This window comes from Uranotaenia lowii, chromosome 3 (assembly GCF_029784155.1).
Source record: "Uranotaenia lowii strain MFRU-FL chromosome 3, ASM2978415v1, whole genome shotgun sequence".
Taxonomy (NCBI): Eukaryota; Metazoa; Arthropoda; class Insecta; order Diptera; family Culicidae; genus Uranotaenia; species Uranotaenia lowii.
The window spans coordinates 60,395,476-60,420,238 of NC_073693.1; the positions used below are offsets into that span (position 1 = coordinate 60,395,476).

At 34.8% G+C, this 24,763-nt stretch overlaps 1 protein-coding gene across 3 annotated transcripts; it reads right to left on the minus strand.

Annotated features, from left to right (window-relative positions):
• Positions 1 to 1,219: 1,219 nt before the first annotated feature.
• LOC129757335 (ras-like GTP-binding protein RhoL) lies at positions 1,220 to 24,093 on the minus strand. Of its 3 annotated transcripts, none has more exons than XM_055754522.1 (5): positions 23,810 to 24,093; positions 1,953 to 2,105; positions 1,776 to 1,890; positions 1,605 to 1,719; positions 1,220 to 1,535 (listed from the first exon to the last, which is right to left on the minus strand). In XM_055754522.1, exons 2-5 carry the CDS (start codon positions 2,063 to 2,065, stop codon positions 1,300 to 1,302), a joined length of 579 nt encoding a protein of 192 aa, XP_055610497.1. In that variant the 5' UTR covers positions 2,066 to 2,105; positions 23,810 to 24,093; the 3' UTR covers positions 1,220 to 1,299. The 3 variants fall into 3 exon arrangements, with proteins under 3 accessions (XP_055610497.1, XP_055610499.1, XP_055610498.1); XM_055754524.1 differs by lacking the exon at positions 23,810 to 24,093 and adding an exon at positions 23,461 to 23,706; XM_055754523.1 differs by lacking the exon at positions 23,810 to 24,093 and adding an exon at positions 22,937 to 23,005.
• Between the last annotated feature and the right edge of the window lie 670 nt (positions 24,094 to 24,763).

Below are 24,763 nucleotides of genomic sequence, written 5' to 3' on the forward strand. Positions count from 1 at the left end.
ATTGTTGGTGAAAATGTGAGCTAGGACTTTTGCGTTGTGGACAATTTTTCTACTTCTGTGATTCTTAAATTTATCTTCTTTGGAAATGTCTAATTATTTTTATTGCATTAAGAAATAGAATAGAGTTCTGAGATGCTTTTTGTCAAAATCAGGACTTGCAATCAAAGGAGTATCAATAAATTCAGAATTGAAATATATTTAAAAATTATCACGAATAAAAAGAAACCCCTTCATTTCAAAGTTTTTAATTTTTCTTTTTAAATCATGTTCAACAGCCAATGATATATTTGACGGAGGAATAATTTTAAAAAATGCTTTTGCCTCTCTATGTTTTACATATCTGTTTTAATCAGTAATGTCAAAAAAAAAATCAAAAATAGCATTTTATTAACTATCTAAAAATGTAATTTTTATTTCATTTAGCTTTTTGTGCAGAATGTTTCAAAATACGTTAATCTAACATTTCATACTAATGACAATTATTTGACAAGCTGTTTTTAAAAGCTACATCTACGCTTGAATTTCAAAACATGAAAAAACTGGAAATTGCCTTTTTTTATAAAAATTAAAACAAGGGTAGCGTTCGAAATCCTAGGTCCATGTGTTCTTCGATATAAAATGGCTATTGATACTTAGGTCTGAAACTAACCATAATTTTGGAGTTATTTTTTAGAAAAAAAAAGATCCTATGTAAGGCAGAAAAGAGGGCCTTTAAACCCCGTCTAAAGGCGGGGTTTGGATGAAAGACAATAAATCATCAAATATGTTTAATGTTTGCATCCGAAAAAGTACTGAAATTTAAGTTATTAGCATGTGATTGTGCAATTTTTGATAAAAAAATGTGAAAAATGTTTCGAGAACGATAAAGTTTTTCGTCAAACTCAAGGGGGTATATAATCAATTTCAGCGAAAAAAATGGGTTCTAGAGAAATAACTTCAATTAATGATTACAATGTTTAAAGAAAGAATAGAAAGTGAGACTGTCAATAGAAGTCCTACGCTTTTGAAGTGCCTATTGGAAAATTGATCTCCACAAATGGAAAAATCCACAAAAGGTAAAATTATGCTTGATAGTAAGGTCGTGGCTTCAGAGAGTGTCGTTGAATTTCTTGTAAAATTTTTAGGGTTTGTCCACAAACTGATGTTTGAATTTTTAATGTTGATTAGACTTTTGATCCGATGAAATTTTTCGAAGCAACTTTTAACAGAAATTCAGACGTTAAATTTATACCGATTTTATTGAGCACTCGATCTGGTTTAGTCTTACGTTTATGAAATTCTCTAACTAACATAACCCCTCTACATCAGACTACAGGAACAGCTGCGACAGAGACCGTAACAGATTGGCTCCTCGATCACCTCCGGCACCCCATCGACACAGGCCCGGACGGCTTGCTCGATGGCCAGCTTCACGTTGAAGTTCTCCTTGGCCGAACATTCTACAAAAGAATTGGCATTGATGGTACGCGCCAGCTTATGTCCCTCGGACGTTGGCACCTGGCTGCCCGATTCTTTCCTCAGATCCGACTTGGTACCTGTTCGGCAACGAAAAAAATAATGAATGGAACATTTTTTTCAATAGACAAAAGTTATTATAACTCCACCTATTAACACGATCGGAACCCTCTGATTGGCTGTTATTTCGGGAAACCATTTGGAGGGAATGTTCTCAAACGAAACACGATTGTTAATACTGTAACAGAGCAGGAAACAATTCGCCTGTTGAATAAAGTAAATGATCTTTAGGTAACATTTGCTAAATTCATTCCACATACCTTTTTGTAAAACTGCTGCCGGATTCTGTCGTAATCTTCCTGTCCAGCTGTGTCATGCAACTGTACGGTCACCAGTACCCCATCGATTGTAATGTCGAAACTTTCTTTGTCGTAGCTGTTAAAAGGGTTTTCATTGTCAAATTGATCATTAATATTTTTCAAATTTACTTTCCATACATGGTCGGTTGATAGAAATTTTTAAACGACTCATCCGTATAGCTATGCAAGAGGCAAGTTTTTCCAACGGCTCCATCTCCCACGACGACAATGTTCAGGATGGGTTGCGCCATTTTCCCAGTTGCTGATCATACGTGGAATTGATGGTGAAATCTGAAAAAAAGTAATTGGAAAAAGAAATTGTTATTTTGATTTTAAGGTTTTATTAATGACACTTTACCATCCTTGTGGCATTCGTGTCTTATAATTGTTATGTTTTAATGATTTAAAATGTGAAGACAATTTATGTCACAAGAAACCCCAGGAAAATTATATAAAATCCCTTCACTATAAATTTAAAATCATCCATTCACCTTTTCGATTAGCCTTTTTATAGTATGCACCTGTCATATACTCAGGGAGGCCAGCGAGTTTCCATTTTCAAATTCCCGGTTTTTTCCCGGTTTTTCCATGTGAGATTTTATGTTTTTTACGGTACTTTTTACAAGATTTTTTGACCGAACAAATAGATATTTTTATGATATTTGTAAGTGAAAGTGCGTGAAAACTGAAAATTTTCAGTGAATCAAGTATGTGATTAAAAATTTAAAAAATTTAACTTCTTTATTTTTATAATTTAAATTTTTTGGACGTCATTTTGGATTCTTGAAACACCGATTCTATCATTTTAAAACCACATTAAGATATCATGTCGTTGACGTTCCGGATCTTAAATTCTCTGGGAGATTTCAAAGTTCATTCAACTAATCAGAATTGAAACTTCCACTTGTCAATAAAACAACATTGGGGTTCAAAGGATTCTAAAATCTTTAGAATTATTGTGACTAAAATATATTTTCCGAGAGATTGAAGGTAAAATTTTTCCGTGAAAATAATCAAACAATATTTGAAATGCAAATTTTTTTGTGATTTTTAAACTGCGAGGGAAATTAATAAAGTTTAAGATATTTTATTGAAAAACTTTATGGAATCTTAGAAAAATCATGTTGGATTTATAAGAATTGGACGCAAAAATAGAGATTTGTTGTCATTATTTCCACCATAACTCTAAAAGGAATGAAAAGCCCTTAATGATGTCTTAAAATGAAATCTCCAACATTATAAGGGCAGGAAAATGATATATATTGTCGAATATTTGATGATACACATAAAATTTTTTTTCAGATTTCTCATTTCTCATATAAAAGTTTACCATATCTCAAGTCAAAACTTGAAGAAATTTCAATGATATTATTTGATTTCACTTGAGAAGTTATATAGCTATAAAATAATGTGCATTTGAAAAGGGTTCATCAATCTAAAAAATTTCAAAAAATAAAATTTATAAAAATCGCTAGAATAAACCAGATTTCAAATTTTTAAATTATTTTGATATATTAATATATTCAGATAAATATACAAGCTTAGTTTTTGCTGTTCATGTATTTTACTTTTAAACTCAGACTTATGATCCATAAATGTTGATATTAGTTTCAAAATTGAATTGCCAATTCGAACTTTGAGTTTAAATTTTGAATTCTAATCCTAAGATTAAAATTCAGAAATTTAGATAAATCATCAATAAACACCATTACTATTGTTTTGTTTATTTTTATTCTGAATATGGGTACATGATTTTCGAATTTTATATGAACAATAATTTCTGGTATAATAGTAGTGTATATTGGTTTATAGATTTAGATAAATAGTTTTAAGTTTTTGGTTTTATTTCTATTCTAAAATTAGAATTTAAATCCAGATAATGAGTGAACATTAAGAATCTCAAGCTAAGTTATATTTTTACATTTTAAAATTTAAATTTGAGATCAATTTCGAAACTTGAATTGTCAAACTTGTACCAGAATCTTTCTGCATTTTCAGTCTAGCTTCTTACTCAACGCTTGATTCAAGTCTTAACAAAGAGAACTTAATTCGACCTTCTCTGAGTTCTGAAAGGAATCTGTTTTCAGAAATGTATATTTCAAATATCATACTGAGCCTGAATTTTTAATCAAAATTTTCTATATCAATTCTGAATCCACAATTTTGATTCTGAAATTAGGAATGGAATAATAATTTCAATTCTAACATTCGGTGGAAAAGCGAACATTGAAGAATGGAAACACGCATAAACTTTTCTCATTTCGTTTTTTCATCAAAGAACTACAATTAACGTCTATGTCAAATTTTTGATAAAAATTAATCTTGAATATTTTTTTTTACTATACGTAGGATTTATATGGTAATAGTGATTTGGACTGCATAAGATTTTTTCCCGGTTTGGATGTAAAATTCCCGGTTATTTCCCGGTTTTCCCGGTGCTATTTTCAATTCCCGGTTTTTTCCCGGTTTTCCCGGTTTTCCCGGTTCGCTGGCCATCCTGACTGTACCTTTAACAATTCTGTAGAAATTAGGATGCACGCACACAGATTTTCGGCTTTGCTCATCCATAACTTTTTTATTCTGATGTTATTTTTCTTGAAATTTTCCAAAAAATGACCTAATATCAACTATCCTACTGTAATCTGACGAAGTTTGATGTAATTTTAAAAGCATATTTGGGCCTTAAGATACAGAAATTCTACGTCAATTTAACTTTTTGGACTAAAAACGTAAGTTGCGTCAGTTAACAGAAAAAAAACTTGCCTCAACAGAATGTTTGAAAACAAAAATATCATCAGATAAAAAGTAAGGAATGGGCTAAGATGAAGATTTGTGTGAACGGTACTGTATCAGTATCTGTTGGTTCTGACAATTACGAGTTTTATCAAGATTCATTTTGAAGTGGATGGAAATCCCACACTCGATCAAATAATATCAAAGGGTACATTGAGCGAAAGTTGCTATAGATAAGTCATTACTGATGTAATAATAATTTATTTTTAGATTAAATGTCGAGTTATAGAATAATTACTTGTATGATCTGCTTGTGCTCCATATTGATTTCTTAATCTCTCTTACTAAACCTTATATAACCCAAGTTATTATTCTCCACATTTTAATAGCGGGTTTCATTCGATGCAGAACTAATTTGGATTTTATCCTAATCGCTTTAATTAGACAATTTATTGATATTATGAATAAATGAATTGTAAAGCAATGATTTAGCTTTGATGTTCCCTAGCTGATGTTTTGAATTCCAAATTCAGATTTTATGTTTTAAAACGTGGAAATTTGGATCTGGTTCGAAATTGAATTCTAGAATGTTTTTTTTTGTTTCGATTATAGTCGTTTTACCATCTTTATGGCATTCGCGACTTTATCAACGTTGCAGTTGGTGGATCGTTATTGAAAAACTTATCTGGTACAACTGTGTTCGATATTTACTCTTGGGCTCGAACTCGCGGACATTTTCTCAGAAGACAATAGACTTGCCAACTGAGCTATATCACAAGCCCCTCATAATTCTAGAATGTAGGTTTTCGACGTTCAAATTTTTTAAACAACATTTTATTTCTATGGAATCAAATGGAAAATTGATGTTCTTTTGAGGGTCTTAGACCTACCTCAATAGGTATCTGTCGAATCAGCTTGACGAGTTCTGATGGTGTCTGTGTAGGGGAACATGCCCTATTATGCGCCACCTAAGCAAATCGCTGATTTTCTATGTATTTTACGTACAAATTGTGTTAAAAATGGGTGCAATCGTTGAAGAAAACTTGTTTTCTACAAATGCCTATAATTTTTCATTACTCAAATTGCTATAGTTTCTTCAAAAACTCGATTGTGTTACGAATACGCGCCGCTGTGTATTCAATATGCGCCTAGCAGCCGAACACACCCGAGAGCAGCCGAAGACCAAAAACACACCAATACTTACAGACACTTTGACTGAAAAGAAAATCAAAATGGAAATTTAACAAAAAATTAAAAATAGATTTCTTGGGCTGAATTAACGCTCAAAATATGGTTTTAGACTTTTTGTTCAGTTTCAATGAAAATTGGCCTTTTTGAAAAATCAATGCTATTTTCAGCCTACTACGATTGGCGCGTTATAATGAGCGCATGGGCCGTGATAGAACATACCCATGAAAAGCATACATTAGCGAGCTCAGTATGATCTTTTAGCATAAAATCATAATTTAGACTCTCCTCTATTGATGTGTCAGAACATATTGTCTTATTCGTTTTTCTCTGCTTGGTGACACGACACCTTATTAAAAGTGTTTTAAAATTTAGATCGAAATGAAGAAAAACCTAAATTGTGAAATTATCACGACACAGGGGCATTTTAAGGAAAAAATCATACTTGCCTTGACCAATCACAGCATTTAAAACAAATTGGTAATATTTTGCAGGCTTAAAATGTTACAGATTCTTCAAAACAAGGGTGGCGCGTATTAGCCACATAGGGCGTTATATGAACTTTTCCCCTATCTGTATGTATTAATGTGAATTTTTGTACAATTTGTTCTCGGCGTTTTAGCGAAACTGGGCTTAACAATTAAAACTATTTTTATCTTCAAACTGGATTTTTTCTTCTCTTCAATCTATAAAAGCACGAAAAAAAAAATTAAATTTCGTTTTTCATAGTAAATATTATAAAAAACGATCACTTCAAAAAAGATATCCATCTGACTTGCTTGCAACTATTCAAGATGATCTAAAATATGACTTCAAATGTTAGAGGACGTCATAGACACGATAGGCGATGGGCGTGCTCTCATTAGCCTTAGCCGCATAATGACAGAAAATACTAAATTGATAAAAAATTTGACAAAATCAACAAAGTTGTCAACATTGTAAATGGTTCAACTTACACCAATATATATTGTTTGTTTCCAGTCCGACTTTCCGGCAAGCTTCATCTCTTTACATTCATAAAGTGGATTACAACCCCGAAATTAGAACTGGATGCTAACATGGTATGCTACGATAGCGATTGAAAGTTCCATCCTTCACCAAACGCTATGTTCGCAAGCATAGATTGTTTTGGGAAGGGAAAAACGACACGAGGATGCGAACGATGTCATCTCATCTTCTCTCAGGAAGATTTTTCTCGATCATTTGTCTCGAGCTTTAAGCTTGCAGGCTCGTTTTTATGCTTTTTCTATTACTCTCTACACAACTTACGTTTGACAAAAATGACAAATATTATAAAAATGACAAAAATTACAAAAATTACAAAAATTACAAAAATTACAAAAAAGACAAAAACGACAAAAATGAAAAAAAAATACAAAAATGGCAAAAAAGACAAAAATGACAAAAATGACTTAAAAAACAGAAATGACAAATATGACAAAAATGACAAAAAGACATAAATTACAAAAATGACAAAAATGACAAAAATGACAAAAATGACAAAAATGACAAAAATGACAAAAATGACAAAAATGACAAAAATGACAAAAATGACAAAAATGACAAAAATGACAAAAATGACAAAAATGACAAAAATGACAAAAATGACAAAAATGACAAAAATGACAAAAATGACAAAAATGACAAAAATGACAAAAATGACAAAAATGACAAAAATGACAAAAATGACAAAAATGACAAAAATGACAAAAATGACAAAAATGACAAAAATGACAAAAATGACAAAAATGACAAAAATGACAAAAATGACAAAAATGACAAAAATGACAAAAATGACAAAAATGACAAAAATGACAAAAATGACAAAAATGACAAAAATGACAAAAATGACAAAAATGACAAAAATGACAAAAATGACAAAAATGACAAAAATGACAAAAATGACAAAAATGACAAAAATGACAAAAATGACAAAAATGACAAAAATGACAAAAATGACAAAAATGACAAAAATGACAAAAATGACAAAAATGACAAAAATGACAAAAATGACAAAAATGACAAAAATGACAAAAATGACAAAAATGACAAAAATGACAAAAATGACAAAAATGACAAAAATGACAAAAATGACAAAAATGACAAAAATGACAAAAATGACAAAAATGACAAAAATGACAAAAATGACAAAAATGACAAAAATGACAAAAATGACAAAAATGACAAAAATGACAAAAATGACAAAAATGACAAAAATGACAAAAATGACAAAAATGACAAAAATGACAAAAATGACAAAAATGACAAAAATGACAAAAATGACAAAAATGACAAAAATGACAAAAATGACAAAAATGACAAAAATGACAAAAATGACAAAAATGACAAAAATGACAAAAATGACAAAAATGACAAAAATGACAAAAATGACAAAAATGACAAAAATGACAAAAATGACAAAAATGACAACAATGACAAAAATGACAAAAATGACAAAAATGACAAAAATGACAAAAATGACAAAAATGACAAAAATGACAAAAATGACAAAAATGACAAAAATGACAAAAATGACAAAAATGACAAAAATGACAAAAATGACAAAAATGACAAAAATGACAAAAATGACAAAAATGACAAAAATGACAAAAATGACAAAAATGACAAAAATGACAAAAATGACAAAAATGACAAAAATGACAAAAATGACAAAAATGACAAAAATGACAAAAATGACAAAAATGACAAAAATGACAAAAATGACAAAAATGACAAAAATGACAAAAATGACAAAAATGACAAAAATGACAAAAATGACAAAAATGACAAAAATGACAAAAATGACAAAAATGACAAAAATGACAAAAATGACAAAAATGACAAAAATGACAAAAATGACAAAAATGACAAAAATGACAAAAATGACAAAAATGACAAAAATGACAAAAATGACAAAAATGACAAAAATGACAAAAATGACAAAAATGACAAAAATGACAAAAATGACAAAAATGACAAAAATGACAAAAATGACAAAAATGACAAAAATGACAAAAATGACAAAAATGACAAAAATGACAAAAATGACAAAAATGACAAAAATGACAAAAATGACAAAAATGACAAAAATGACAAAAATGACAAAAATGACAAAAATGACAAAAATGACAAAAATGACAAAAATGACAAAAATGACAAAAATGACAAAAATGACAAAAATGACAAAAATGACAAACATGACAAAAATGACAAAAATGACAGAAATGACAAAAATGACAAACATGACAAAAATGACAAAAATGACAAAATTGACAAAAATGACAAAAATGACAAAAATGACAAAAATGACAAAAATGACAAAAATGACAAAAATGACAAAAATGACAAAAATGACAAAAATGACAGAAATGACAAAAATGACAAAAATGACAAAAATGACAAAAATGACAAAAATGACAACAATGACAAAAAAATTACAAAAATGACAAAAGTGACAAAAATGATAAAAATTACAAAAAAAAACAAAAATGACAAAAATTACAAAAATGTCAAAGAAGACAAAAATGAAAAAATGATAAAAACTAACAAACTGAAAAAAGCTTAATTTGCGAAAATGAACAAGTTTACAAAATTAATGGAATTGACAAACTTGGTTTAACTGACAAAATTGATAAAACTGATAAAATTCACAAAACTGGAAAAGTTGACAAAACTTAAAAATTGACAAAAAATAGGTACTCAAATTGACAAAATTGTCAAATTGACAAAATTTATCAAATTGACAAAAATGACAAAATTTACAGAAATGGCTTTTTTAATTTTTATTATATTTTTAAATTTTGTCAATTTTGACAATTTAACCAATTTTGTCAATTTTTAAACTTCTAAATCGAGTAAATTTTAAAAATTTTGTCAATTTTTACCTTTTTATCAAATTTTCAAATTCTGTTATTTTTAAAAATATTGACAATTTTTGTCAACTTTGTCAATTTTGTTTATTTCGTATATTTTTATTATTTTTATCAATGTCGTCCATTTTTTAAATTTTGCGAGCGCTGATGTGGCCTAGTGGATAGGCTGGAGCGAGTCTGGTAACCCAGGCGTACTGGGTTCGATTCCCGGTATCGACAAGAAAAACTTTTGGGTTCGAAAACCATAAGTTGCCGACAGGTAAGATGTGTTTCATTGTATAAATAATCATATATTTCAGAGAGAATGCATCTGGGGTTAATCTGAAGAGACTATTGCAAGCGGAGTGGATTGCCAACCATTATAGGTCTCTGAAGGTTGGATTCCTTCGACGAATCATCGGCCGTGGAAGCCAGAGAAGCAATTCGAAGGCCAAGCCACACAGCCATAGGCTGGACCTTGCTACCGATGAGGGAACCATACATACATACATACATGTTGTCCATTTTTAAAATTTTGTAACTTTTTCAAAATTAGTCAAATTACTTTTAAATCTGCAGCGTTTGTCAAATTGACGCACTTGTAAAGATACATATATGTGGTGAATAAAGCAAATGAGATAAAATCACAGAGAACAGACGTACAAGCTCGAACAAAAAATCGCCGAAAAAGTGTGTAAAATTTCAAATGCCATCATCATAAAAAAATACGTTAGAAATTGACTAAAACAGTGCCATCTATTGCACCGTTCAAAAGTTACTAATCAACTTTGAAGCGCCCAGTTTTCGAAAGGTGTAATAGTATATGAACTCAAAAAAATTAATCTAATGTCTCAGTAAAATGGACGGCTTTAATATATTGCTAAATAGTTAAATGAAATCAGAGCTACTTTCAAATTGGGAGAAATTTCAATTTCTTTATTTTTGCACTACTATGACATTTACGATAACTAACAGCTTTGGTATAAGTTTTCGCATTTCTTGAACAGTAATTTATGTTAGAAAATGCATCACCTATGTTCAGTCAAATACAAGAACATTCTTGACGATCAATCTCACCCAGCAGTACTGATTCTAGGCATCTCAAAGCGGGTTACTTCAACATATCACTTTAGCATCCAGTTGTTTTAAATTTCGTATTTCTAACAAATTTGAATGAAAAAGATAATAACTTTTATAATTTTCTTTTTCATGCAACATGATGAACGTACTACGAAACTCCAACAGCGATTTTCTTGAAACATGCTAAGCAGCTCATACGACCTACAGAAAACTGTCTGAAACTTAGTCATTTTTTCTTAGCTTTGTTTTGACAGTTCTCTTTGGTGTGTTTGGAGACATTCAAAAAGAGTGTTAGAATTTTTACACAAGTTTCGTGTGCTAGCTTGTACCCAGCAAACATGAAATCGCATTAAAAATGATAGCTCAAGTCATTAATAACGTTACTGCGAATCGTAATTCCAACTAACGCAAGTTAAAGGTCGTAAAAATCGTTACTCGAACTCGGATTAAATGGTTCAAATCGGATATGATAAAAAGTCCGCCATTTTTGCAGATTTTGAAGACGATTTTGTTCCTTTTCTTCTCTCGCGTGGGACAAGAGAGAGAACAGCTTTGATGTTCTCTCTTTGACCAGCAGTGCAACCATATTGATAAAAATCAGATGGTATATTTGCCAGCATTTCCCAATGACAGAAGCAGCAAATATTGTCGCTGGCAACGGTTTGCATGCGCTGAGAGAAAAAAACTGGTACTCTCTTGCATTCTTTCTATGTATGTATATTGCCTCCACTTTGGTAGGTAAATGCTGTTTTTTCGAGTTTCATACGATCATTGTATAATGTATATGAAACGTATAACAAAGTTGTTGAGAAATATACCTACAAAAATGTTTGCTGGGTACGTATGTTCTCTGTGATAAAATTTAACTAGATTTCTGAGAAACATAAGTGAAACAAGCTGTGGAGCGAGTCCGATTGTTATCAATGGTTGGAACCTGTCCAAGTACATAAATCAGAGTTGCTCACGATCCACATCAATTGATGCGTTTGAATTGAGAAGAGAAATGAGGTATGACGAAAAACATGACAGACTTAGGTTGATAACAATTCTCAGTTTTTATGACTAAATTTCTTTGGAAAAATGTTGAAAAGCACCAAAGCGCTAATCCGCTAATCCATAGTTAGTCCGCTAGTTTTTCGTTAGCAGTTTAAGTTTGCTACTAAGTTTCGGTTGATCTAGCGAATTGAAAAGTTTCTCTATTATTTGACGATAGCAATGCCGGTTTAAAGGGGCAATAGGACCCCCCGGCTCAGGAGAGCCCCCCGAGGGAAAAAAAGTTTTAACATTACTTTAATCATACTACTACAAATCAATGAAAAGAAATCAAAACAAGAAAATCTGGATGAAAACTTGAAATATTAAAACTAAAGAGCTCCCGCGAAATAATATCTAGATTAGTTTTTGTCTTAAAAAGTTAAGGGGCCCCCCTGGAGTAAGCAGTGAAGGAGCTCTCCCACATTTTGCGAGCTGAGAATATCAAAATCTTCTGGACAAAACCGAATTCGAAAAAAAATTAAGAAAAATATTAGTCAAAACAAATTTTTATTTTTTATCGAAACATATAAGTTACGATATTCTGTAAAGAACAGGTAAAATAAAGATAAAACATCTCCTCATTTTCATTACATTCAAACGTCTTGCACAACAATAATGTTTGTTGTTACGTTAAGTTTCCAAGTTATGGTTTACTGCACTAAAATAGCAGCTAATTTCGCTTTATGATAAACATTTCAGATCCCCGGGCACTAACCGGGTTAATACCACGTATTATAATAAGTTTTCACCTTTCAATCATTATTATTGAAATTTTCATTGGTTTATAAATTCTAACCCCTTTTCCCTCCCTATTTTTGAAAGTAAAATATTTAAAAAAAAACAGTAGTTGCTTGAATTGGACCAATCGACAGTACAGGGTTTCTTTATTGAATTTCCATCCCAATTTCTATCTAAGACTTGAAATTTGTATTGGAACATTTTCAACTGATTCATCCAAAATTGTATCTTCTACTGAAGTGAATATTAGTATATCATTATCCAAATGATCATTTTCAAATTATCATAAAAACGATCTGATAGTTGAGTTGCTAGTATCATTGAGTGATTTTCTTAATATGAGTATTTCTATGATCTTAATCTATTGCTCTGATTGTAACTTTATACCTTTTTTTTAATTTAATTCATATTTTGTTTCTCAAAACTTGATTTGAAATTATGATTAAGATTTGAATTTTGGTTCTGAATATAACGTGATTTAAAGTTTTGAATTCTTAAACTCTTATATCTGTATCTCTATGGAATGTGGAATTTTGTTTTCTATGTTTTAAATCTTCATGATACTTCCAAATAGTCACTAGGTAAATATTTCTCGAATAAGCGCAAACCAGACGATCAAAGATGATATAAAAATCGTTTATAATATCTATCCGGTCATTTTTTTTTAAATTAGAGAATTTTAGTTGGTAATGAGGGTTTAAAAAAATGAGAATTAAAATTTGCATTTTTCAGCATAAACCAGAGTTTTCATTTCTAGGAAATTTCTAAACTCTTCTCCAATATTTGCATGTGATTGATTACCGATTTTTATTTGAAGATACCAGAAACTATGTTCTACGCAGGCAACATTACTTCTTTAAGGTAGTATACTGCACTCATCTCCAGTTTTTTTATACGTTTGAAAGGTTTTGTATTTTATGGGTAGCATTTGAAAAAAAAATCGATTTATAGGGGCCCCCCGAGAAAAATTGCCTCGGGCCCCCCGATGGCTTAATCCGGCCCTATGTATCGGCGTGAATTTTTTTTAATGTAAGGGTTTTTAGGACCGTTAAAAAGATAAATGATGTTTTGAGACCCCCCCTCCCATTTAAAAACCGAAAATGTATTATCAAAATTATAAAGAGGAAAATCAATTTTCATTAAAAGAAATTTAAATGAGCTGAATTTCAAATTTGGTTGAGTTCAAGTTATTCTGGCAAATACCTGGCAAAAGCAATCCCAAAAATACGAAAACTGTCAAAAACATGTTTCACTCAGACGTGAATAACTTTTGAATTGGCAGTAAGTGGAAATTAATTTTTGTTTTGTTAGATAGTTGAGATTTCCATTTAAATGTTTGAGTAGGAATAAGAGTGGGGTCTCATGGGTGTAGAGAATAGATGAATTAAAGTTAAAGAACATAGGGTAGAGGACCCTAAGACAACGGCTTAAGGAAGCTTTTTTCATTATTTCAATAGAATTGCCTTCTACGTTGTTTTAAAACTGATATTTAGTAATTGAACTATATTTCTAATATTGTTTTATGAAACTATGAAGGAAATAGATCAATCCATTACGTACTTTTTAGTCAATTTATGATTTATTTTCCTCATTCAAGTTCCTTCATTGTCGTACCAGGTTCCTAATTCCGTCGTACAAGGAGACCGAAGTTGTCTCAATTTATTCCACCCTCTTCAGAAATACATTTAAAATTTTGCGGTTGCGGTTCATGCAATTGGCATTAGCTTACATCGAACGGATCAACCGCACAGGATAACAGCAGGAGTTCTTTCAAGTAACCAGTCGCAATAAGCCATGAAACTAGGATAGCTTTATTGTAAACAGGTCTACCACTGCTTGGCTAATGCATCTGCAGGCAGCAAAATATTATACCTTCTATTCAATTATACCGAAATTGGCTCAAACCATTCCTCCCTCATGAGGTATAGATTTGAAATTTTGCGGTTGCGGTTCGTGCAAATGCTATTATTTACTTCGCACGGATCAACCGCGCAGGATAACGGCAAAGTTCGAATGAGATCTAAGTCGCAATAAAATGGTCTTGCCAAGAAATCTCAAGGTAGCGTTATTGTAGCTAGGTACCATTGCTTGGCTAAGGCAATTGCAGGCAGCACAATATTAGACCTGACAAATTGAATCCACCCTGCAAATGTATTTTCTACCAACACATTCTCCAACGGACAGGGCTGCCATGATCCAGGATTTGTCTGTAAGATAAAATTTCATAACATTTATACAGACATTTAACACAAATTACAATGCACAAATTTACACAGAAACTACTCATATTTAAAGAACATCACCATTTTTCATAGAACTATATGTTTTTCTACGTAATGAGACTGAATAGTAAGACATTTGAGGAGAGGCAGAATCACATTTGCGTTTTGTCAATATGTGTATTCTTATACATGTGGGAACCCTGGCGAAGGATATCGAAACAAAGAAACGCCACGTTGATGCGTGTAATGCGCATTAGACTGGTTCAGCTCATCTATTCGAGTTTTTTTACGAGCGATAAAACTTTTCGACTTTTTCATTCAAACTGTAATATGTCAAAAATGACAAAACATCTTTTGTTGAAAATTCACTGAGAATTTATAAAATCTGAAGCAAACATGAGTCAAGTTTTAAAACTTATATGGTAGGAATCAGCATAAAAAAGGGGTTCGATTTTGTTTTATTTTGAACGACTTTATGTATGGGAGAGTTGAGAATCATGGGCCACTTTTTTTCGTTGTTCCATAACTTCATTATTATAAAAGATAAAATAAAAATAAAAAATGGTATGGTTTTCTACATTTTCAAGGTATCATAAAGTATTTTTTTTAAATTTTATATTAGTCATTTTCCCCAAATTCTGACTGTTTGAAAAAAAGCAATATTTTTTGGATTTTGAAAAATGGTGGGGAATCGTGGGCCACCAAATCCAAATTGACCAAATAACATGCAAAGTTTATGAGTTGACCCAAAACTGTAATTTCCTAATTCATTTCGTTATTTTAAAGCAATTTCAAATGATGGAATAAAAAAGAGAGCTGTGATGATCGCATAGATTCCAAAACCTGGCTCGCGAACGTTTTTGCAAAATTTCTTATATTGGATGCACAAAATATTTTTCAAAATTCTTCATTTGGCATAAGAAAACTTTACAGATAGGAAAAACGTGTTTTAAGTTCTAAATGTGTATAAAAACATAAAAACATATGTGATTCAAGATGTGTGGCCCACGATTCCCCACAAGCTATGATTTGATAATTGGTTGCGTTTGCGTGACTTATTGATGTTTCATCAAAAATTCCTTTTCCACGTGAAAGATCATGACAAAACTAAGATCATAAGCGTATGAGCATATTTTTGTTTTGCACTTTAGGTTCCCCATCGATGAAATTAGCGGGTGTTTTTTTAATTATGTAAGTAAATTTTTCTAACTTTTTTTAGCTTGATAAATAAAAGAAGCATATGATGCGTATTTCAGTCATATAGGAAATATGCTCACGCAAAGCGACGACGATGACAGTTGCTTTGAGATTTTTATCTCAACACACATCTGAGATATTAAATGTGGCCCACGTTTCCCCATGGCCCACGATACCCCACTCTCCCCTACAAAAAATCATATCTTCCGATTTTTTTTTATCCAAACTTGTATTGCGATCCAAACCAGAGACTCGTGAACTCTTATTTCAAAGTTTAAATTATTCATTCATCTAAATTCTCTTGTCATTTTGAACTTCAACGGGAGTTTTTAGCATCGATTTTCCATGCATCGTCAAAATTCAATAGAAATCGAGGTTATCGGTCCAGGAATTGATTTTTTTCCTCGAGTAGTTATTGATTTCCATTTAGAGAATTTCTGAAAACTGGAGAAGTTTAAGTTTTAGTTTACAAGGATCTCTCAGTGAACATTCTGTAGAACAAAGCGTTTGGTCGTATGTAAGATATTGCTGTTTGAATGAAAGAAGTTGGAAAAGTCTAATTTTCATATAGTTGATGTATCTAATGTTTCAAATACTTGAGAGAGGTTTAGTGTCATCAGATAATCGAACCAAAAATAATCAAATCTTAAAATAAAAAAATATGAAGAAACAATGTCATTGGAGTTGAACGTTAGAAATGTGTAAAGTTGGAGATATTCTTGCGTGCACTCAAACGTCTATTAAATTATGCACGGTACTGGTAGTAAATAATTTGTTAAACACCAACCACTTAGCTAAAAAAGCCATCAATTCTATGTTCATTTAAAACCATGCATTATAAGCAATGCTGAATACATTCAAGTAATTTATTAAGGGGGGGGGGGTAGGGTCTAACGGGTATAAAAAAACACCATTTTCACGATTTTTTTCTAGAGCTATCGTTCAAACAAATGTATTCAAATTTTTTGCATTATACAAAGCATTGTTAAAAGAACATTTAGTATTTTTTTCGTAGAAAAATATTGAAAAATGAGCCGGTGACGGAGCATTTTCGAGGATGCCTTTTAGAAAACAGGATTTGCGGTGGACACTGTATCTCAGCACAGAATCATCTGAAGTCGAAAAATCAGAGCAAAATATTTTTAATAGATGGTTTTCTGGACCCCAACATTTTTATTTAACTTAAAAATATTTTTATGAAATTTTTGTGGCTGTTTGAAGTAAAAACTACGATTTTTCACTTAAAAATCCGCCATTTTTCACCTCTAAAATCTCCCCAAAGTAAAAAAATCAAAAAAGAAAAACGTTGGGGTCTGGTATTTCATATGTAGAAAATATGTTCCAAATTTGAAAAGAATCGGATAAGTAGTTTTCAAATGACGATGTCCACGGACTTTAAAAATGTGCTTTCGAGAAAAACGCGTTTATAGTTTCTGCTCTTGCTTTCTTACAGTATTAGATAGGAGGAAAGGCCTATAACTTCTACAGTTTTGCTTCAATTGACTTGAAAATTTGACACAACATTCTTAAAATGTTTTACAATAAGAAAATAAAAAAATAAAAAATAAACCCCCCCCCCCCTTAATATAAAAAGACTTTTTGCACGTATCTCCCAGCGCATCTAGTTCCCAGCTTCAAAATTACTTTATTGTGTTGTGATTACTTAGAAATCAATTATGTTCATTCTCTTTTAGTCCGACTGTGGTCAGCAAAAAATAGTAAAAATGAACCGGTCTAATTCCAATTCTTGCAAAACGGTTTCCTATTCCTGTCGCAAAATTACGACGAATTATGGGGGCCGAGCCATTCGATTTCAATCGAAAATTGACAAATTTATATAGTTCAGATTAGTTTGAAAATTTTTTTCTTATTTTATTTCAACACTTTTCTGTTGAATTTGATGATTTTGATTGTTATATGCATTAACAGGAAGCGTTAAAGCAAAGAAACACGTTGGGGGGATCACTAAGTTCGTCTTTCAATATGGCGGGGTGTGCCAATAATTATTTTCACTTCGAGATTTCAAAATCAAATATCTTAAAAAATAGTTTTAAAAGTGACAAATTTGTGATAGAAAATAAATTTCCAGGCGTAAGTTTATCATGTGAAGTAGTCTATTAAAGTGGAAAGTGATTTTTCGGGTCTAAAACATGCATTCATGAATTAAGACGAATAAGAGGGATACGACGGAGGAGGGTACACCTACCCTACTGATTTAAAATCACAAATTTTATACTCAGCTTAGAATGGAGGAGAGTCAGTTGTTCTTCGGCAATTGGAGAAAACAGATGTGCTAACAGTTGAAAATGTTGTGAACTGCTTAGAAAAAGCAATTAACTGTGGGGTAACATGTTTTCCAGATATCCGAATATGGTGAAAACTGTATTTTTTTAACGTTTTACGTTTGTGCTCGAAAAATAAACGATTTTTTTTCAATTCTTCAACCTCAAATATATAAATTTCATATTATTCTGAATTCAGCCATACTTTTTTTTTTTAATTCTTTAAGAAATAAAATTTTAGTGATGTATCGGTGTAATGTCCAGTTTCTGAAAAACATAAATTTTGAAATTTACAAAAAGGGGTTTTAGTTAAGCTTTCATAGGTTCTGTCCCACTGTGCGTCGTATATGAAACATCTTTAAAATTCAAAGAAAACGACTGCCAAAGTAAGGAAAACAGTTGTCCAGACGACAAACATTCTGTACATTTTTGTAATAAAACTGCTTTTTTACATTTTGTTTTATACGACGTAATTAAAGCTCATGCGAGATTTGTAGAACACAGAGAGGTGATCAAATTCTTGGATAGTTTTGTTTTACTGATATACTTGAAACTTTATGTATTCCCTCTTGGGGAGTTGGAAAAATCGAAGGGGGGTAGGGAGGAGGGGTTGTGTGACAAAAGGCTGAAACTGGCAGTTTGCTCGAAACGAAACGAAACGCGTTAGAAATTTTGGAACATCTTATCAAATCCTGGCTGGTAAACGGTGGATAATGTGCAACACGAGACCCCATAGTGGTCATATCACCTCTTATTCACAACTCCTATCTCTACCTCCCCGTGGTGCCGGCTGGGATGCGAGTAACCTAAGCGGAGATCGGGTACCCAACCCCGGTGGATGCTTTGGTCGCATGCAGACTGAGAAGGTGGCCGCACGCGTCTGTTCCCCAGGTCAGGGGCGGCGTGCAACAACAACCGAGCGTCTGTTCTCCAGATCAGGGGCGGCTCAAACAGCGTCTGTCTTGCAGCAAGCGGCTGAATTTATGAAATGCGGCTCCCGCCAGCTAAGTCCAAGATGGCAGCCCCATCGCGGGATAGGGACTTTAGGCTAACAACCTACTGCTCCCGATTCAGAAATTGTTACGGAACCCGAAAGAAATGACCGACCTGGAACTTTGTCGACGACTTTTAGCATGAAAACACGGACACGAATTTTAACTTGGAACGTTTTAACCCTTGCCCAACAAGGCAAACTGGAACAACTGGCTAGAGAGGCTAGCCGCCTCAAACTTGAAATTCTGGGACTGAGCGAAGTCCGTTGGCCTAATACTGGAGAACACAAGACACAATCCGGGCAAGTCCTGCTTTGCTCTGGCATACGAGGAGAACATGCTACTCGGGAACGAGGAGTTGGTTTCCTGTTAAGCCCGCAGGCCTACGCGGCCCTCATTAGATGGGAACCGATAAACGAAAGAATAATCGTAGCCAGATTTAGAACACGGGTTAGAAACCTTACAATGGTCCAGTGTTATGCGCCAACTGACGTTGCCGACTTGCAGGAGAAAGAGCAGTTTTACAGTCAACTGAACAGCGCGGTAGAGAAAATTCCGAAGGGTGACATTCAAATCCATTTGGGCGACTTCAACGCAAAGATTGGCTCCGACAATCAGGACCTTGAGCGCATCATGGGGCGCCATGGTCTAGGACAGATGAGCGAAAACGGAGAGCTGTTTGTAGAATTTTGTGGCAACAACAACATGGTGATCGGTGGATCGCTCTTCCCCCATCGGCCAGCACATAAGGTCACTTGGGTATCCCGAGATGGCCGAACAGAAAATCAAATTGACCACATCTGCATCAGTCGAAAATGGAGAAGGAGCCTTCTTGATGTCCGCAACAAACGAAGCGCAGACATTGCATCTGACCATCACCTCGTCCTTGGCGAGATACGACTGAGAGTTGCGCATGTCCAACGGCGCGAGGAGAAAGTCGGGTGTCGATACGACGTCCGCCGGTTGGAGAATCCAGAGTTGAAAAGGGCATACGTTGAACAGCTAGAATCCCGAGTCTCGGAGCTGCTGACATACGGAACAGTCGAAGAACAGTGGTGTGAAATCAAGAATGCCTTTATCACGACGAACCATGGTACTCTCGGTAAAGTTTGTGGAAGAAGGAGTGAATCGATGTCGGATGAAACTTGGAGGATGGTCGATGATCGGAGAAAGGCAAAAGTCGGAATTGAGCAGGCATGTACCGGGTCAGCCAAAGCAGCCGCCCGCTTACGATATGCGGAGCTGGAGAAGGAAGTTAAACGAGCTTGTAGACGAGACAAGAGAGCCTGGACAAACTCCCTAGCCGAAGAGGGAGAAAGAGCCGCCGCCAATGGAGATATCCGATTACTATATGACATTTCTCGCCGCCTCAGTGGTGCAAGGACTAATGCAAGAATACCGCTGAAAGACCGAGCAGGTCAGTTATTGATCGATCGAACAGATCAGCTCAAACGATGGAGTGAGCACTTCGAACAACTCTTCCGAGTCACGAATAGCGATGGCCAACAGAACCCGCAGCTCGAAGCGCCAACAGTGAGTCGCATAAATGGCGTCAACTCGGAAGCGCCCTCGCTGGCTGAAATAGAAGCGGCAATCAAAAACATGAAATCCAACAAAGCACCTGGGATCGATTGCATCCCTGCTGAAATGCTGAAAGCCGACCCTGCCCTATCAGCACAAATGTTGCACCGTCTTTTCGCTGGCATCTGGGACACTGCAACATTCCCGGCCGACTGGATGCAGGGTATCCTCGTAAAGGTCCCGAAGAAAGGAGACCTGACAGAGTGCGGTAACTAGCGAGGCATAACGTTGATCTGTACAACCCTCAAAGTACTCTTCAAGGTGATCCTGAACAGGATCCAGGAGAAAATCGACGCTACACTCCGACGGCAACAAGCTGGATTCCGATCCGGACGATCCTGTGTGGACCACATCACAACGCTACGAATCATACTGGAACAAATCAACGAATTCCAGGACTCTCTTCTGCTGGTGTTCGTTGATTTCGAAAAAGCATTCGACCGACTTAACCATGAACACATCTGGGCGGCGAAGAGGAGTACCAGAGAAACTAGTCCATCTCATCGAAGCACAATACGAGGCATTTTCGTGCAAGGTCTTGCACGACGGTGTCTTGTCCGAACCAATCCCGGTAACTGCTGGAGTGAGACAAGGATGTATTCTATCACCCCTACTTTTTCTAATCGTTATGGATGAGATTCTGATTGGATCGATTGACTGTGCACCGAACCGAGGATTGCCGTGGAATCCTTCAACAATGGAGCAACTGAACGACCTTGACCTGGCTGACGATATTGTTTTGCTCGCCCAAACACAACCAGATATGCAGAGCAAACTCGACGACCTCACCGAAAGTTCCAAGGCAGCAGGTCTCAAAGTCAATGTCGGAAAGACCAAGTCGATGGAGATCAACACAGGAAATCCTTCCAGTTTCATGGTAGCTGGGCAACAAGTTGAGAAAGTGGAGTGCTTCCCGTATCTTGGTAGCCAGATTACGCCTGATGGTGGTACCACAAAAGACATCGAAACACGGATCAGAAAGGCCCGATTTGCGTTTGCGAGTCTCCGAAACATCTGGCGGTCACGCCAAATCTCTCTACGAACAAAAATCCGAATCTTCAACTCAAACGTCAAATCCGTATTGCTGTACGGGTGCGAAACTTGGTGCACATATGCGGTAACGACGCGAAAACTGCAAGTATTTGTAAACCGCTGCCTGCGGAATATCATCCGCGCTTGGTGGCCTGGCAACTGGATCTCGAATGAGGAACTGCATCGCCGGTGTCATCAAAGGGCGCTAGAAATCGAGATTCGGGAACGTAAGTGGAGATGGATTGGGCACACGCTGCGAAGAGATGAAAACGAGATTTGCAGAGAGGCGCTAGATTGGAATCCAGAAGGTCATCGAAGAAGAGACAGACCCAGAAACTCGTGGCGGCGAAGCCTAGCCGCTGAAATCCGAACTGTCGACGAGAATCTTGACTGGGACCAAGTGAAGACGCTGGCTCCGGATCGTCAACAGTGGAGGTCTTTTACCACGGCCCTATGCACCGGAGGATCGGCGCGGGATCATTAAGTAAGTTAAGTTATCAAATCCTATTTAAAAAATCGACCACTTTATCAACCATAATCAAGAAATGTTCACTTATTGTTCGTTCATTATCAAGAACTTTAATTTTTTCACTAAATTTCACATATTTTTCATATTACGCCTGGAAGTTTCGCCTAATTGATCGGCCGTTTTTGTTTTGGTTTTGAAACTATGCCCTTTGGTTCTACATGAAAAAACTGATTACGCCGTTTTGTCATACACGGTCAACTCAGCATTGAATTTCATTAATAATTTGAAAGTTTTAGGTGATTTCAAGATGAAACCGTTTCTATTAAGCAAAGTGCGATCGGGGGCATCCAGAATAATCGTGAACTCGATTTGTTTACATTTTCCAGTTTCGCCCTTATGCAATGTTACGCTGGAATTTAATATTTGTTCTGGCCTTTATGATGGTCAACAGTAAGCGTCAAGCGATTAGCGCCGTGAGCTTAATGCGATAACTTTTTGGCACCTTTGGCGTATTTAATTAGCGATCGCTAACTTTGAATGAGTTAGCGATTTAATTAGTGGCGCTAATTTTTCAGTTAGAGATGCCGAACACTGAAACCAACTCAACTAATTCATTGCCTGAATAGTTCAACAGTTAAAGCGTGCTTTCGAGATTTGTCAACTATTATTGCACCATCGAATCTTTTACACTTTGTAGAATGAGTTTTTGTCCTTTTCCAGACCTTTTCACTTCCACTTTTTACGATGCGTTTCTGATAATTGGAGCCTATCAATGTTGTTCACACATCGACTTAGCTCGAATTAATAATAACTATTCCGTAATTTCCCTCTTAGATCCTTTAAGTGCAGCTTGATTGCTTTAGTTCCGCTGCATTTACTTTGTAGCAATCGGCCTCTCCCTCTTCATCGGTAACCACTTGAAGATTCTTCAATCGATCACGTCTACAAGAAATGTAGAAAACCGAACGAAACCGATTTGGAAAAACTAATCATCCGTCTTTAGGACAATATTTGCACTTTATCGAGAAGAGAAACCCCAACGACACGGTCTCGGTCTCGAAAATCACCTGGACCGATGCGATGATGTTCCGGAAGATTGTGGCCAATGGCATTGAGCCGGACCCTGACTCCATGACAGGTTTTATCAGGGGCCAGTTTATTTTCACAAGCGATTTCACAAAACCGGAGAAACGAGCCCCTACAAAGTGGAACGAAGGTACACTTATCGCCTCTAAATGGTACATACATATGTAGAAGGTAGTTTTGGTAGGTTCCTATCCATTCATAAGCATCAGCAACATCTGAGCGATAGAAAAGGTGATTAAGCCGGAAAGGGCTTCGAGATTTACACTGCAATTTTGCCGAGAGTCGTCGTTCCTTGTAACACATTCCGAAAGGAGGACCAAAAATGATTCCTCTCCGTCCGTATGGAACCAATTGATGGTTCCTTTTGCCTGGACGGAAGAAAACTGGACTTGTAGTCCAATCCAATCGGCTTCAGCCTACTGTAGTGTAATGTTTATTCGACCTGCCGTGTTTGGGGTTTCCTGGACCATGGGTGAGAATCGTTTATCTTCTTACTTCACGTTACTTACTTGTAGCGTTTTCGTTCTGCTCGATGTCGTCGGTTTCGTTCTTGTTGTTGTTGTTGTGCTGACGATGATGATGATTACCAAGCGTTGGATATGCAAGGTCGTCAAATCTACTTTCTATATCTATGGGCCCCGGAATCGAAATCAAACTCTGTCTGCTGGTGGTTGGGCTCACGAGTGTAGATTCTTGCTCACTGCAAGCTAACTATGCCGGCCACGACATGTACCTCTTCTTGGTGGATGGCCAATCGGAGTAACGATTTTCGCACACCTACTATTATGACCAAGCGACCTATTGGTGCTGCTATCAGAATTTAATCACAAACGTTTATATCTGGTCTCCTGATAAGGGTTTGTTCAAGTGGAGGTAACGGGTGGATGTGCCTAGGGTTGACTACTGTAGGAGAATCGGTTTCCAGTACAGAAATAATGAAACATGGAAAATTTGTAAAAACCGGGCTTCCGATGCAAGATAGAGTTATTTTTAGGAACGGTTCATTGATATAAAACCAGTCCATTAGATATTTCTTCTGCCTGAAGTTATTCTTTGAATTGTGGAGAAAAAACATGAATCTTTTCAACGAAAGTACATACAGTACCGTTCACAATTGTATAGAAATTGGAAGCACGTGCACTCTCACTTTGACTTTGAACTTCCATGACTTTTTACTCTGATGATATTTTTTGATCAAATTTTTTGCGTTGGATAGATCAACTATCACACTATTATATCACAAAATTTGAGCTTGGAAAGTTCAAGTCGTTCAAAGTCGAAGTGACAGTGTGCGTGCTTCCAATTTCTATACAATTATGAACGGTACTGTTCATACATACTTATATGTATAAACTTCCAATATCTTGAATTTTATTTGATCATAGATTCAAGTAATCCCTTTCTAGTCACATTTTATTCCGGAGGCTGTAAAAGGTGATTGTTTATTTTTTTTATCGTTGAAC